This window comes from Arvicanthis niloticus, chromosome 9, assembly GCF_011762505.2.
Source record: "Arvicanthis niloticus isolate mArvNil1 chromosome 9, mArvNil1.pat.X, whole genome shotgun sequence".
NCBI classification, from domain to species: Eukaryota; Metazoa; Chordata; class Mammalia; order Rodentia; family Muridae; genus Arvicanthis; species Arvicanthis niloticus.
In genome coordinates, this window is record NC_047666.1 from 54,237,779 (window position 1) to 54,254,370 (window position 16,592).

Consider the following 16,592-nt stretch of genomic DNA (forward strand, 5'->3'; position numbering starts at 1 on the left):
GATCTTGGCATGGAATTATCAAGTGAGTGAATGATGATTCGATTCGATTCTATTTAAATAACTCCTTATGTTTGGCTGAGTTTTTTAAAAAAATTATGTGTCTGTGCTGATACTTTTAGGGACCAGAAGAGGACAGCAGGTACCCCCAGAACTGGAGCTAAAGGCAGTGTAAGCCTACCCAGTCATCTAGAGCAGACAGCATTCTAAACCACTAAGCCATTTCTCCGTCCCCCCTTTCTTTTTAGCATATTTTTCTGTCGTCTCATTTGCACCACCAAAGTCTTAACTTTACCTATTTAGCTTCTTTCAGTCAGAAAATTCACTTCAGGACCTCTTGCCCCTTAGAGACTAGCATGGAATAGAAATTGATGACCTGCTTTCCTCTGCTACTGCTACTCTACCTGGTGTCTTGGACAATAATAACCTCAGTGCCATCTGCTTCTACAGTGGTCCTGATCTTGACTATGAGCTTTAAGCTGAAAACGAATAATCATGAAAAGAATTGGTGTGTCTTGGTGACAAGAGTGGGGCCCTAGAAGGTGGCAGAGGGGCAGATAAGTTTTCATCTAGGCTGTCTTGTCAGTTAACTCAGGACAGTGTTTCCTGGCCATCCAGGCCACACTGCTGCAGCAGCTTCCATCCCTTCTGACACGCTTTTGGACAAAGCCCACCTTCTAAACAGGCTATACTTCTGGTATGCTGTACCTGTTCCCCAACTAACAATGCCATGTGCCCAACTGCTCTTCCCCTTTCCAGATAGCTGTATTCTCTAAGAGAGGTGCCTACTTCCAGCCAAGCTGGTATGCCCCGCAAGGTGTCTATAACATAGCCTCTGTATCCAGTACCCCATTACATCATGTCATTTACTACACCACAGTGGCCCAGCTCACCAGAAGGCCAGAAATGGTACACCCTGACTTCATCCTTTCTCTTAGAGGCAAAGAGGTCTCCATAGGCATGGACAACACAAGAACACATGCTGGCCCAGTAGGTATCAGCACATTTCTGTTTTCCAACTAACTCTGTGGATTACTGTTAAAGCAAATCCTGTTCTATGAACTGCCTGAATTTTTTTTAAAAAGCTAAGTGTATTAGTCAATCCTGGATCATATCTGTTGGAATGCTTGTTCCAAAAAAACAAAAAAAACAAAAAAAACAAAAAAAAAAAACAAAAAAAAAAACAACAAAAAAAAAAAAACCAAACATGCAGATGGTGATGATACACACCTTTAATTCCAGCACTTGGGAGACAGAGGCAGGTGGATCTCTGAGTTTGAGGCCAGCCTGGTCTACACTGCAAATACCAAAATAGCCAGAACTACACAGAGAAACCCTACCTAGATAAACAAAACAAGCAACGAAACACAAAACCAAACCTGCTCAGTCTACCTGCAGTAACTAACACTAAACAACATATGCAGAACCAAAAGGAGTGGTCTCTGTTTTATAAACTGTTGCTCTTGTAATGTAGCGCAGTGAACAGGGTACCTAAGGGGGTGGGGAAGATGAAGAAATAGAGGTTGTTGTCATAGAGGACCATGAAAAGCATCAGTATCTAGGGCTGGAGAGATGGTTCAGATGTTCAGAAACTTCTGCCTCTTTTAACCAGGTTCAGTTCCGTGCACACACATGGTAGCTCATAACTATCTGTAACTTCAGTTCCAAGGGATCTGGTGTCCACTTCTAGCCTCTGTGAGCACAGCAGGTAAGTGGTAAGAAAAAGGGGTCATGAGTGTCAGGGCCAGCAGTAAAGAGTCACCATGAGGGCTCAGTGTTTAAAGGAACTGACTGTTCTTGCAGGCGACCCAGGTTTGGTTTCCTAGAATCCACACCATATCTCCCAGTCACATATAACTCCAGTTCCAGAGGATCTTACTCCCTCTTCTGGCCTGTGCACAGACAGGCACACAGGAAACAAAACAGAAAAATACTCATACACATTGAATTTTAAAAATAAACCTTCTGTAAAAAGTCAACATTCCTGTTTTGTTTTGTTGTTTTTGTTTTTTGAGTGAAAGGAACTAGACATAAAACAGCATGTGCTATGTGGTCTTATAACCTGAAGTTCAAGGAGGGCAACATTAACTACTGATGACAAAGGTAGGTCAGAACAGCAGTAAGGTGACTGGGAACCAGTATGTAGATGTCTTGGATGTTGGACCGTGAGATGTTCCAGCCTGTTGACCTTGGCAGTGATTATGCAGATCTTGGCAGTGATTATGTACAGAAATGCATTCTTTAGGTTTGTGCACTTAGGTCTAGGGCTAGCTAGCTCTGTGGCTGAATGTTTGCTTAGCATTCGTAAGGCCCTGTGTCCCATCCCCAGCATCAAAAAGTGGGTGGAGGTAGATGAAAAGGTGAACACGATGATAACTACTTCTTTTATGTTGGTGCAAACCTCCTTCCAGCTTCTTCTCTGATTGCCACTGAGGACCTCTGAGGAAAGGTCGGATGAGCTTCATTTCCTTGGTTTTTGTTTTGTTTTTGTTTGTTTGTTTGTTTTTTTGAGACAGGGTTTCTCTGTGTAGCCCTGGCTGTCCTAGAACTCATTCTGTAGACCAGGCTGGCCTCGAACTCAGAAATCCACCTGCCTCTGCCTCCCAAGTGCTGAGACTAAAGGCGTGCGCCACCACTGCCCAGCCTCCTTGTTTATTTTTAATGATACTCAATAAATCACAGATTTTGTCTGATGGACTGATCTTACTTGAAAGGAGGAGGGCATGGCCATGTTTCAGAAGGCTTAGCAGGATCTTAGGTATCTTATTGCTGTGAAGAGACATCATCACTAAGGCAACTTACAAAGGCAAACATTTAATTAGGGCTGGTTTACGGTTTCAGAGGTTTAGCTCATTATTATGGTAGGAAGCATGGCAGTGTCCAAGCAAACCTGGTGCTGGAAAAGGAGCTAAGAGTTCTACATCTTGAAAGCAGCAAGGAGGAGACTGTGTTATCCACCTCAAGATCCAGATCAAGAGCCAATGTTCTTCCATCCTCAAGATCTGGATCAGGTATGGCCTCCATTTCTAGATTGTAGTCCATTCTAGATAGTCAAGTTGATAACCAAGAATAGCCATCACATCAGGTAAGATGGAGGTGAGAACACTAACAGCCTTATACACGGTTGCTAAGACCAGTGCCCTCCACGACACTGGGGGCAATAGGACAGCCTCTACAGCACCTCCTTTGTCCCCGCTCCTATCCTAGCAGAGCCACTCTGGTGAGCCTGCAAGTGGCACAGCTAGAGACCAGTGGTCCAAGTATATTGATTTTGTTGTCAAGTAACAGGTGTGCACAGCCAAGAAATTGACACAAAATAAGAACAATTCCTGGAAGAAGACAGTCATATTTATAGAACACAGTGGGGGGTGTAAGAAACACCTGGACCTGAGGATATTTGATTTCATCTTTGCTTTTCTTAGCTTTTTTTCTGTCCAACTAGCTTCCTCCTTCTAACTGGAAAAGTGGATGTCTGGTTCCTGAGCTTCACATCAGAGCTTGTCATAGCATGGCCTGTGTCCTACCTTCCTTTAAATCCATCCAAAGGAATCTTGTATTGTCTCCTTGTGAGTCCATGTCTATCCTTAGCCCAAGTTACTGTGGCCATGAGAGTGGGTCATTGTGATCTTCCAGAAGCACATAGTTGCCCCCCCCCCAAATAGAGCAGGTTCCCAAAGAATAGGCATTAAGTAGAACAGATATTGTAACAGATACCATGATAATGAAGTAGAAGAGAGACGAACTAAGTCATGCTATCCAGCTTGCTGGCCCTCTGATGAAATGTAACCTCTCAGCCTTTATTGCCTAGTGACCCAGAAGTGAGGCTTAGTATGGTGATCCAGCCAGTTCAGCAAGGAGTTGGAGGATACGTCAGAGAAACCCTGGGTCCTGTTTCTTGACAGGACACTCAGCTTGTGCCACAGGGACAGTCCTGTGAGAGCAGTGGGAACTCACAGGGGTTAGGGTCCCTGAAATCAGGCCCCAGCCAACAGAGGCTGGGATCCACTGCAAACCCCATTTCCTCTCTGGCCTTCAGCATCCCCATCTGTAAAAAGGAAGCAATCAGGCTACCTAGTTAGACAACAGAATCCTGAATTAAATCTCAGTTCTACCCACAGAGGCTGCCTGCTCTTGTGGGCCATTGTTTTATTTAGAAAAGAACTGCAGATTCACCGCTTATTTGAAAGAATATCTCCTGTGAGCTTTTACTGAGACTTAGAGATTTCTAACAAGTAGCCATGTCTCTTTAGTCATTCTTTCCCTCACTTCTCTCACCTCAAACCTCTGAGAGTACAGCACATGTGTCACATTGCATGCATTCTTTTTCCAGTTTTGTTTCTTAAGAGTAGGGGGTCTACCTTCCATCTCCATTATAGCCATTGCTATGGTTAGTTTTGTCAACTTGACACAAAACTAGAGTCACCTGGGAAGAGGGAAGCTTACTTGAGAAAACAGCCCCCATCAGATTGTATTGTAGGCTTTTTCTTAATTACTGATTAATATTGGCAGACTCAGCTGACTTTGTGCAGTGACACCCCTGGACTTGTATTCCTGGGCTGTATAAGATAGCAGTGTGTGCAAGCCACGGAAAGTAGGCCAGTAAGAAGTGTTCCTCCATGGTATCTACTTAAGTCCTTACCTCCAGGTCTCTGCCTTAGCTTTCCTCAATGATGGACTGTAATCTATAAGCCAAATAAGTTCTTTCCTCTCCAAGTTGGCTTTGGTCAGTGTTTTATTACAGCGAAGAAAGCAAACTAGATTAGCAAGTTCAACAAATCTAACATTGATAAAAATACTTTAAAAAAGTCAAAGTCTTGAGTATCTTGGGGTGCCCTCAAGTTCACTTTTAAATTTTTTAAAATTTATTTAATAACCGGAATGGGTGCCCATAAAGGCCACAAGGGAGTCAGATCTCCTGGAGCTGGACTTACAAATAATTGTGAGCCTTCATGTAGGTGTTGGGAACCAATGTTGGGTCCTCTTGAGAAACAGCTGGTGCTTTTAACTGCTAAGTTAAAAGGCTAAGTCATCTCTCCCATTTTTCAAATTTGCTTTGTAGCTGCAACTAACCTTGAAATTCTAATCCTCACTGTTGTGATTGCAAATGTGCACCATGGCACTTGGTTTATTTAGTACTGGGGTTCAATCCAGGATCTGTGTAAACTAAGCAGCAATTACTCTACCAACTGAGTCACATCCCCAAACCAGTAGCAGTGCTGCATATTCGATAGTTCATACACAGTGCTGCCATTGTCTCAGTGTCCCTCTGGAGTTTTTCTTTCCCTTAGAGTTGGGCTGCACTGAGTTGCCATGTCTTTAAACCCCCTTTGGTCTTCGGAAGCTCCTGGATCTTTCTTCATTTTGCACGACACTGATACTGGTAGAGAGCACAGACCATTTATCTAGTAAAATAATCTCAAAGTAGGTTTGTCTAATGTCTCTTCATGTTTAAGTGAAAACTTACATTGCATTGAGGACACTGGAATTGTTGCTGTGATGCTTTTGGGGAATCACATGTAGTGGAAGTGACATATGGCTGCCTCCCACTAGTGAGGTTAAATTTGTACTGTACAGAGTCAACACTATGTCTGCTTATTGATTATGTCATACTGTAGATACTTCCTGTTCTTTACCACTGACACATATCTCTAGCTCCTGTTTTTTTTTTAAATTAATTTTCATTTTTGTTTTTGATCTTGCCACTTATCTCTTGGCTGGCCTGACACTTAGTATATATCCCCAACTGGTCTCAAATTTGATGTCCCCCTGCTATATGCATGTTTCTTATCAGATATTTGATGTACAAACATTTTCTTCCAAACTGTGGTTGCCCTTTTATTCTCTTGATACTGTCTTTAATATAAAAACTTGAAAAAAAAATGAAACAGAATCTCATGTAGCTCAGGCTGGCCTTAAACTTATATGTCAACAAGGATGACCTTGAATTTATGGTCCTCCTGTCTACCTCTCCAGTGCTGAGATTATAAGTATATGCCAACACCATACCTGGTTTATGCTGTGTAAAGGATCAATTCTAGGGTCTCATATATGCAATGGCAAGCCTTCTATGAAGTTGGCTACATCTTCATCTTCAGACCCAATTTTTTCTTTCTTTCTCTTTTCTTCCTCCCCCGTTTCCCTTGAGACAGAATCTCACTATGTGGCTTGGCTTTTGTGAAACCCAGTATGTAGATCCTATGACAATGCTCAGAAACTGCATGAGTGTGAGCATTCATGTGCATGCTGCCATAAAAGAATGATCAGACATAGCACAGATATAGGCAGGATACACAAAAATACGACAACATATGGCAGGGCTTAGAAATTGCATGTGTGGGAACATATGTGTATACATTGACATGTGACCATGCATAGATAATTCATGCCTGTGAACATGCACATTCATGCCAACATATGACAATGTTTAAAAAGTGCATGTATCTGAATGTGCCTACAGGCTGACCTGTAACAGAACTAGGGAATACATATATGTATGTGAGTCAGAGGACACATTTGTACTTTGAAGACAGCTAGGAAATGCAGGTACATGTGAACCCACACATATACACCTATCTATTACAGAGTTAGGAAATACATGTGTTTATAAAGTTGTACATATTGGCCTATCTATGAGAGAGCTAGGTTAGGGACCAGGGTTAGAAGTTAGGGGTGGTTAATGTTAGATGTTAGAGGTTAGGGTTAATTTTAGGGTAGGTACAAGATTAGGATTCTTATAGTAGGTTAGGGTTAGGATTCTGCTTATAATTATGGTTACTTTGACTTTTCTGGTTTTAATTGCTTTAAGATGTAGGATTAGGCTTAGAGTTACATGAGATTTGGAGTGAGGGTTAGGGATAGGGTTTGTGTTGGGATCTGGGTTATCACAAGGGTTAGGTTTGTCATTGTTAGGGTCAGTATTAAGGTGATGGCCACGGTTTTAGTTTAGTTGGAGCTATGCCTAGAGCTAGTGTTACAATTACATTGGGGGAGGGGGTTGTTACAGTGGATATGACTGTTGTTTTGCTGTTACATATAAGTTTAGGGTTAGGCTCATGGTTTTGATTAGGATTCAGTTTAGGATTATGTCTAAGGTTAATGTTAGGGTTAGATTTTTAGAACATGTTAGTGTAATAATTATTATTAGAGTAAGTGTGCTGGCTAGTTTTATGTCAACTTGACACAAATTAGAGTCTTCAGAGAGAAGGGAGCTTCAATTTAGAAAATGACTCCCTAAGATTGGGTGGTAGGCTAGCCTGTAGAAAATGACTCCCTAAGATTGGGTGGTAGGCTAGCCTGTAGAAAATGACTCCCTAAGATTGGGTGGTAGGCTAGCCTGTAGAAAATGACTCCCTAAGATTGGGTGGTAGGCTAGCCTGTAGAAAATGACTCCCTAAGATTGGGTGGTAGGCTAGCCTGTAGAAAATGACTCCCTAAGATTGGGTGGTAGGCTAGCCTGTAGAAAATGACTCCCTAAGATTGGGTGGTAGGCTAGCCTGTAGAAAATGACTCCCTAAGATTGGGTGGTAGGCTAGCCTGTAGAAAATGACTCCCTAAGATTGGGTGGTAGGCTAGCCTGTAGAAAATGACTCCCTAAGATTGGGTGGTAGGCTAGCCTGTAGGGCATTTTCTTAGCGATCCATGGGGAAGGGCTCAGCCTACTGTGAGCGGTGCCACCCCTGGACTGATGGTTCTGGTTTTTTAAGAAAGCAAGCCTAACAAGCCGTAAGGAGCAAGCTAGTAAGCAGCACCCTCCATGGCCTCTGCATCAGCTCTGCCTCCAGGTTCCTGCCCTGTGTGAGTTCCTGCCCTCACTGCTCTTGATGGTGGAATTGTGATGTGGAACTGTGAGTGAAATAACCCTTTCCTCCCCAACTTGCTTTTCATCACGGTATTTCATCACAGCAATAGGAACTCTAATTAAGACAATAATTTAGAGGCTGGAGATATGGCTCGGAGGTTAAGAGCACTGGCTGCTCTTCCAGAAGTCCTGAGTTCAATTGCCAGCAACCACATGGTGGCTCACAACCATCTGTAATGGGATCTGATGCCCTTTCCTGGTGTGTCTGAAGACAGCTACAGTGTACTCATATACATAAGATAAAGAAATCTTAAAAAAAAGACTAACTTAGGCTTAAGGTTGTAATTAAGGGTTAGTATTTGGTTTAGGTTAGGGCTAAGATTAACAATAAGACTATGGTTAATTTTATGTATAGTGTTCTGATTAAGGTTACATTTATTACTATGGTTTAGAATAATGGTAAGGGTTAAGATTAGACTTAGCAATGGGGTTAGGGTTATGGTAGGGTTAGAGTTAGGGATGGGGTTAGAATTAGTATTAGGTTCTGGTTAGGGACTATGCTTAGGTTTAGCATTATGCTTAGGGGTTAGGATGATGTTTAAAGTTTACCACTATATTTCACCATAACTAGCCCTTAACTCTAACCATAATCCCTAACCTTTAACCTGATCCTGACCCTCAACCCTAAGCCTAACTATAATTCTAGTTCTAACCCTAACTTTTTTGTGAGACATCATACCACTGTGTAGCTCTGATCAGACTGGAACTCTCTAAGGAGAGAAGTTGGAGCTCAAACTCACAGATAATCTGCCTACCTCTGCTTCTCAAGTATTAGGTCTCAAGAGGTGTGATCACCTCAAACTGTATTCTAAACTTTATTAAAACTACTCTTAAACTAATCTTAGTCAAACATCCTCATAACACCAATCCTACTCTAAGACCAGGCTGGCTTCACACAAACATGCATTTGTTTAGATATTCCTCTCCAGGGTTGGAATAAAAAATTGTGTGCTACCATACCCAGCCATGTAATGAATATAAGGCTGCCCTAAGCCCAATCCTAATTAAACCTCCCTCTGTTACACTCACCCTAAGACTATATCCTAACCCTAATTCACAATTATCTCTGCATTAACCTTAACGCTAAATCCTAACTATAACCCTTCCGTTTAGAAATTGCTTCTGAGGTAATTTTTATTATAACAACAGAAAAGTAACTAAAACAGCCACCTTAACCCTACCCCCCCCAAAATGTAACCATAATATTAATCATAACCCTAAACTAATGTCTAACTGTAACACTTGCTTTATCCCTAACCCTAAAGCTAACGCAAGGAGTTCTGCAGTGACCTAACCTTAACCCAAGCAACACTGTAACACTATCCCTAACCCTAAGCCTCATCTTAATGCTAACCCTAACAGTAACACTAATGCTAAAGTAACCCTGGCCTTTACTCTAGCCTTAGTAGTTCACTGCTGCCTAATGGGCGAGAACCCACGCCCCTAAGTAGTCAACTCCCCATTCCCCTTTTCCCCAATCCCTGGCCACCACCAACCTACTTCCTCTCTCTCGATTGATCTATTCTTGATTATTTCATATAAATAGGATAATCTGTGCTGGCCGTTTCAATTACTGTATTTCTAGGTTCATTCATGCCCTATCATCTATCAGCACTTTATTTATTTTGGTGAAAAATAGTCCATTATGTAGTTCTACAGCATTTTGTTTATCCATTCATCGCCTGATAGACATTTAGATTGCTTCTGCTTTCTGGTACGGGCCAACACTACAGTGAACATTCTTGCACAGGTTTTTTATCTGAGCAGGTTTTCATTTGTCTTAGTTGTATATCAAAGAGAAATCTTTAGTGAGTTGCCAACAGAGGTGGCCACAAAGCAAAATCTAAAGTTGGAAAAATAACCTGCACAGGAGAAAGGATAAGATTTAAGGTGAGCACTCATCATACACCAGGTACTGTTTTACACCTATTATCACTTCTTTTATATGCACAGGAAAGCTTATAGAAGCTAGGTAACTTGTTCACGGGCACACAAAAAGGAAAGGTACGGGGTTATTTCTAGAAGTAAAGTCGGTCTGGGCAAGAGCAACTCAGGAAGGGGTCTGTATACAAGGAAGTGCTAGTGGACAGGTAGAAGAGCTTTGGATTACCCCCCCCCCCGCCCCCAGCAGTGTGGAAATTGGCCTTGAATCTCAGCTGAGGGCAAAGAATTTCAAGCAGATCCACACTGAACTGAAACCAAGTCAGTTAGCAGGTGAGGGTCACTGAGTCTCTGGGACAGTTACACGTCCATTGCATAATCAACAAAGCTCTGCGCATCCAGGAAGTCGTCCTCTGCTCTCCTTCCCCTTCTGCCTCCCACCTGGTAGGCCACGGGATTCCTCAGCATGGGCCCCACTGGTACCACTCATCTCCTGCGTACTCCAAGAGTAGACTGCATAGGCAACTTCTCACCAGCCAAACACACATCGCAACTACCCAGGAGCAGTAAGCCCACAGCTCCCTCTTGGAGGCTGCGCCCCAGGTCACGTGAGAACGTCATCACGTGACGCGAACCATGTGATTACCACAGCGCTGTGTGGGCGGTGTGGTAGCAGCTCCGGTAGTCACTTTAGAGCTTGCTGAGTGGCGGCGTCTTCGTGGTGAGGACGGCGGCCCAGGAGGGCAGGGCTGGATCCTTCGCCCCAGACTCAGCTCTTCTTTTTGTCCTTCCCGCTGTAGATGAACCGGAGGAGCCCCGACTCGGAGCGGCCTCCGGGGTCCGAGCCCGTGTGGGAACGGCCCTGGTCCGTGGAGGAGATCCGCCGCAGCAGTCAGAACTGGTCGCTGGCGGCTGACGCCGGTGTGAGCGAGGGACCCGGGGCCAAGGGAGGGACAGAGTTGTGGTTGCCCCTTCTCGGTGACACACATCCTCCAGTATTCAAAGGCGCAATCTCGGACACCAGGGAGGGCGGCCGTGTGGGCTTCTACCCAGCTCTCTGCCGCGCAGACGCGGGTTTCCTTCCGTACAGAGGCTTTTCAGTCTTGCCCTCCACGCCATCCTGCTGTGCAGAATCGTTTATGTCCTGTAAGGATTGCTCTGTCTCTACGGAGGCCTTTCTGTATTAGAACTTGGGCTAAATGGGGCAGCACATATTTTTCAGTAAAATTGCTCACTTCGGGAACCAAGAGCTCAGAAGTTTCATATAAGTAGGATTTGGGGTGTTTTGTTATGTGGTCTCTGGAGAGTGACAACCACACAGGACTTTAAATCCCTCTAGATATGTGATACTGTTTACTCTGGATACACTTATCTGATGATGAGCTTTCTTAATGCTTTCCAGGGTCATATGACCGCAGATCAAAACTATCACCCCTTTTACAGAACATCTGGGAGAAAGGGAAAGTTGGTTTTTTTCTTTTTACACTTCTGTATGTTTCTTTTCAAAATAGCTACTACAGTTTCTACAGGAATTCTCACAGCAGACTATCTCCAGGACTCATGAAATCAAGAAGCAGGTGGATGGATTAATTCAGGAGACCAAAGCCACACATTGTCGTCTGCATAATGTCTTCAACGACTTCCTCATGCTGTCTAACACCCAGTTCATTGAGAATGTGAGTTGTTTTATAGCATCTGACCTTTGAATAATCCCTTCTGGGGAATAAGAGCTATTGTAATTTATAGTGATAATTAGGTTCCCTTCTAAGTTTTGGTGGATAGATTTGTTCTTGGTAACTGAAGCTCCTTTCTCTGGAATCAGTGTCTTTTATTAGTAAAGTTCGTGGGTTTTACAAACCTTAAAAAAATCTAATAATAAGGTTTGCCTCATGCTGGCTCTTCTGTTTTTAGTTTTGAGGGCAATTACCATTTGAGCAGAATTGTGTGCCTCTCAGAAAAGTCACTGTGCTCATTCGGTATGATCAATGATATGCCTGGCTTGACCTTGTGTGCTCTACTTAGTCTTCAGTCCCCGTAGACTTTATGTAGGTCCATTATGTTTCCATCAGTTGTATAAGAGGATGCAGATGGCTGCTTTGCATTTTGTAAAGTACAGTTTCCTTTTGCTTCTTCTGTGTGTGTGTGTGTTTTTTTTTTTTTGTTTTTTTTTTTTTTTTTTGTTTGTTTGTTTTTTCTCTTTTTCGAGACAGGGTTTCTTTATGTAGCCCTGGCTGTCCTGGAACTCACTCTGTAGACCAGACTGGCCTTGAACTCACAGTAATCTATATGCCTCTGCCTCCCAAGTGCTGGGATTTAAGGTGTGGGCCACTACTGTCCTGCCATCGCCAGTTTTCTCAGTTTGAATGAATATATGACACAGAGTCAGCAGTAAAGATACTGCTGACCTTTAACTAAAGTGTATATGAATTTTTTTTTTTGTAGTGAGTTCCTGTGAGCTGCTAGGAATATACAGATAAATTATTTTGTTAAAACTACAATAGATAAGAAGCAGGTGTGCCTGGAGCCATCTAGCAAAGGATAGGGACCATCTTGAGAATGGGAAGGGAGCTTAGTTCATCTAATGTCTTTTGAATTAATTTGTGGAAAGACATTTTTTTGGGATTTTGTTTGTTTGTTTGTTTTTGCTCATCATTAGTTCTGACTATTGTAGAACTTGCTATGCAGACCAAGCTGGCCTTGCATAGAGGGGAGAAATTCTCACCTCTGAAATTAGAGGCTTATAGCCCTATACCCAGCAGTGAGAAGAGAATTACTCAAGTATACAACATCCTGAAATTGTTAGGTGAAAATTATTAAACAGAGTTTCATAAATGGTTAAGGCCATAAAGCCCATGATTTGGGATTATAAAAGTACCAGGTGTCATGTGGGCTGTTGCATGTTTGCATAATTTAGTAGCGCAAACCGAAGTGATATACCTCACATTCCATCTTGTTTAAGACATGGGGTTTGATGAAGGTTCTTTGTTCACTACTGCATGTACCAGACTACCTGGCTCATAGAGGTGACTACACCACCAATTATTTTCTGTAATGGCAAAGGGAAACTCTTTGGTTTGAAACATAACATGAATTCAAGTAAACCCAATACAGATGAATGTACAAATGTCTGGGATACTTGGGACTAGAAGTTGTTCAGATTTCAGGTTTTTAAGATGTAGAATCTACAGAGACCTTACAGGTTCAGCATCCCTAAGTTCAAACAGCCCTATGTCCAAACTTTTTTGAATGTCATGCCATTGCTCAGAAAGTTTTGGATTTTGGAGTTTTGGATTGGCGTGCTCAACCTGAGGACATTTTCTGATGTGTACAGAACCTGGCTGGTCAACCAGAGCACTTATCTCCCTGGAAGGGTCAGTTAGGGGACTGTACTCCCCTGATGAGAGCAGCCCCCCACCCCCATCAAGCTGGATTGGATGGTTTTATGTGCTCTTCTGTGCAGTTCTTATTGTGCACCTTTCTTGCTACATCAGATGCTCAGCTCTTCTTATAGTTAATGTTGTAGCTGTAGATTGGGCAAGGAACAAATCTGGGAAGTTTTCTTTTGTACTCCATGTATCTGTACCAGATTGGTATCCGATCACACTGTTGTCAGGCAGAGGAGGCATGAGAAACTTTATTTTCTGATAATAGTTTTTAATTAGATAGTCTTCCTCTTCTAGCTTTTTCTGGCAAAATTTTCTTAAAATTTCCCATAGCTTAGGTTTTATGAAAACCTTTTAGAATTGTTCTTTATGTCCATTCATGGCTTTGTCCCCTTAATGATAAGGCCTTATTCCTCTCCCCTTCCAGTCTGCCATCAGGATCCTTCAAAAGTGCTGGTGCCACACTAAATGTAACTGCTTCTAGGTCCTTTTACAATGCCGCATGGTACAAATAGCATGGTACAGATAGTGTCTTCCCCTTGTGGAGGGGCACCTGATGATGTTCAGAGAATAGCTAGTGCTTCAGAAACCTGGGGGGGAAATTAACTTCATAAAAATGCCTATTGCATCTGTCTGCTTGCCTGTGTATTTTTTTCAAACTCTGACATTGATTCTCACGAATTATAATTCAGGCTAGGATGCTGCTGCTATTTAGGTTTATGGAAATTCTTTTGAGGGATTATTTAAAGTCAATTGGGCTTTGTTAGTCTCAGAGGCAGCCTCATAATTGCGAACTACATTTTAGAATTAGTGAAGCAAGCTGGACTTTCTAGGGCAATAGAACAGTCAGGACTTTGGAGGGCAATAGAAGTTACATGGAATCATTAGTAAGGGCTCAAGAGGGAATCCTGAAAGAGAACAGCTGATTTGTTCTGGCCTATGTTTTAAATTCCAAGCAGAAAGGGACCCAGTTCTTAAGGTGCCACCCCTTGCCTTTTTTGTTTTTCCCTTGAGACAGAATTTCATTCTACAGCAGAGGCTGACCTCAGACTCAGCAGTCCTAGTTAAGAACATAGGAGGCTCGAGGGATGAATGGCTTCAGAGGTTAAATAGCACTGGCTGTTCTTTCCAGAGGACCTGGGTTCAATTCTTAGCACCTACATGGTAGCTTACAACCACCTGGAACTCTAGTTCTAGGGCATCTGTTGCCTTCTTCTGGCACATGGTGCACAGATATATAACACCTGCCTGTATATATGAAATAATAAAAGACCATAAGGAATTTTTAAAAAGTCAATTAAAGAATTTTTAGCTTTGTGGAAAAAATTTAAAAAGAAACTTAAATTGATTTTCCAGTATCATTCTGTTCATTATAAAAACTATGTTTTCATCATTTTCTTCCTTTCAGCCCCCACCCCCTTTTTAAGGAAAAAGGTGTCATTACTAAATTGTCGTAGAGAATCAATGATTTGGGGTTAAAGTTCAGAACCTTATCAGCCTATAATCCCCTGCACATGCTGTCTCCTTCCGCCAGCATGCTTTATTTTTGCAGATGTGCTTTGCTTTTGACAAAGTAGCCTCTAATGCTTTGGAGCTTCTTTTGCTACCAGGCTTTGTTTTAGATTGCTCAGTATTGATGGTTTTAGACATTAGCCAGAAGCCCTTTTCAGGTTAGAGGTCTTGCCATACAAATTTGAAATGACTCTAGTAGCTGTCCTATCTTAAGATCCCACTTACAGGTTCATGTGTTTTTATTGTTGTTGTTGCTCTCATATTGGAAATGTTTGGTATAGGAAGGAAAATTAAGAATGAGGGGCTGGAGAGATGGCACAGTGGCTAAGAGCACCTAACTGCTGTTCCAGAGGACCAGCACCCACATGGCAGTTCACAACTATCTGTAACTCCAAGATTTGATATCCTCACACAGACATACATGTAGGCAAACCACCATTGTACATAAAATAAAACTAAGTAATAATTAAAAAAAAAAAAGACCCAGGTTCGATTTCCAGCACCCATATGGCTGCTAAGAAGCGTCTGTAACTCCAGTTCTAGGGGATCCAGCGCACCCGTGTGGTCTTCTCAGTTCTAGGGGATCCAGCGCACCCGTGTGGTCTTCTCAGGCACTAGGGGATCCAGTGCACCCGTGTGGTCTTCTCAGGCACCAGGCACAGACAGTACACCTGCACAGTACACAGATGCACAGACAAAGGCAAAAATAAAAGTGAACCTTAAAAGAAAGAAAGAAAGAAAGAAAGAAAGAAAGAAAGAAAGAAAGAGAGAAAGAGAGAGAGAAAAGTAAGAATGCGAGAAGCCGCCTGAAGCATCAGCTCCTGGGGAGACTGGGACAGATGTTCTAGGTCTGTTTTTACACAGACGTTAGGCTTAAAAAATAAACCTACAGATAATTTACTACCTGAAGCTCATTAGCCAGGGAACGTCATTTTGTATTTCCCTGTAGTCTGGATGACTGCATTTGTGTGTGCATAGAAATGTGTACATTTACAACCTGCATATTTCTTAGTGTTAAAATTAGTTTTTACACAGCTTTGAGACTTTTATGAACTGTTTTGTTTTGAAACAAGAATGGACTTTAACTCCTGATCTCCCTGCCTCTCTCCTCCCTGTGCTGGCATTAGAGACCACCTGCCTCTTGGATGTAATTTTATTCTTCCTCTATTATTTGACTATACCAAACATACTTTAATATTCAGCTATTACCTTTATATGAATACTTGGTTTGTTTAGGAAAGAATAGAGAATAACCACTCATGGTAAGAACATGCAGCATTTAGAATTTTGATATTTTTCCATATTTGTTTCATAGGAACCAACCACCTCTTTTATTTCCTCCTAACTGTGATATTTTGGGGGAAGTATCCTTGTGTCTCTGCATTTTTATCTTTTTATATCCTTGGAGTATATATTTATGGGTATGCGTGAGCACACATGAAGAGAGCTTTTATTGTACAGCTATTCTTTCATCACTGACCTGGGTGTATGCATATGTGAGCATAAACTTAGTTTTCCATGTAATTTTCTTTGTTCTTTATGTTATTAAATATTGTAATTTAATACACTTGATAGGGCAAGTTGCTTCAATAACTTGTTTTTTTTTCAGACAGGATCTTATTGTCTAACAGTCTTCTGCTTTAGATTGCTGAAAATTGGCCTGTAAACATGAACCATCATGATTAACTCCTCAAAACTTCTTTTTATTCAGAAATAGTCATTGTTTTATTTTTGTTTTTAAACTTCTCTCTATGAATTTGACATATATGCCAAGGTTGAGAATAGCCCTAACCTATGGGTATAAACATCTAGAAGATATTTTGACTGTATCATTGTAGTGAAGACAGGTAGTACCAGGTCCAGACTTCATGGCATTCCCAGGCACGGACTTCGCCCTGCTTTCCATGGCATGCGTGGCGCAGGCCACAGGTCCAATTAGAAGGCAGTTGGTCATCACCAGA

The 16,592-nt window shown here is 42.1% G+C and overlaps 1 protein-coding gene across 4 annotated transcripts in view; it reads left to right on the forward strand.

Moving 5' to 3' along the window:
• The first annotated feature begins 10,353 nt into the window (after positions 1-10,353).
• The window catches only part of Washc2c (WASH complex subunit 2C), a 51,413-nt gene continuing 45,174 nt past the window's right edge, over positions 10,354-16,592 (forward strand). For all 4 annotated transcript variants that reach the window (XM_034511526.2, XM_034511528.2, XM_076940334.1 and 1 more), the window contains exons 1-3: positions 10,354-10,457; positions 10,537-10,659; positions 11,248-11,412. In XM_034511526.2, coding sequence (XP_034367417.1) covers positions 10,537-10,659; positions 11,248-11,412 — 288 coding nt within the window. In that variant the 5' untranslated portion in view covers positions 10,354-10,457. The remainder of the gene's footprint in view (positions 10,458-10,536; positions 10,660-11,247; positions 11,413-16,592) is intronic.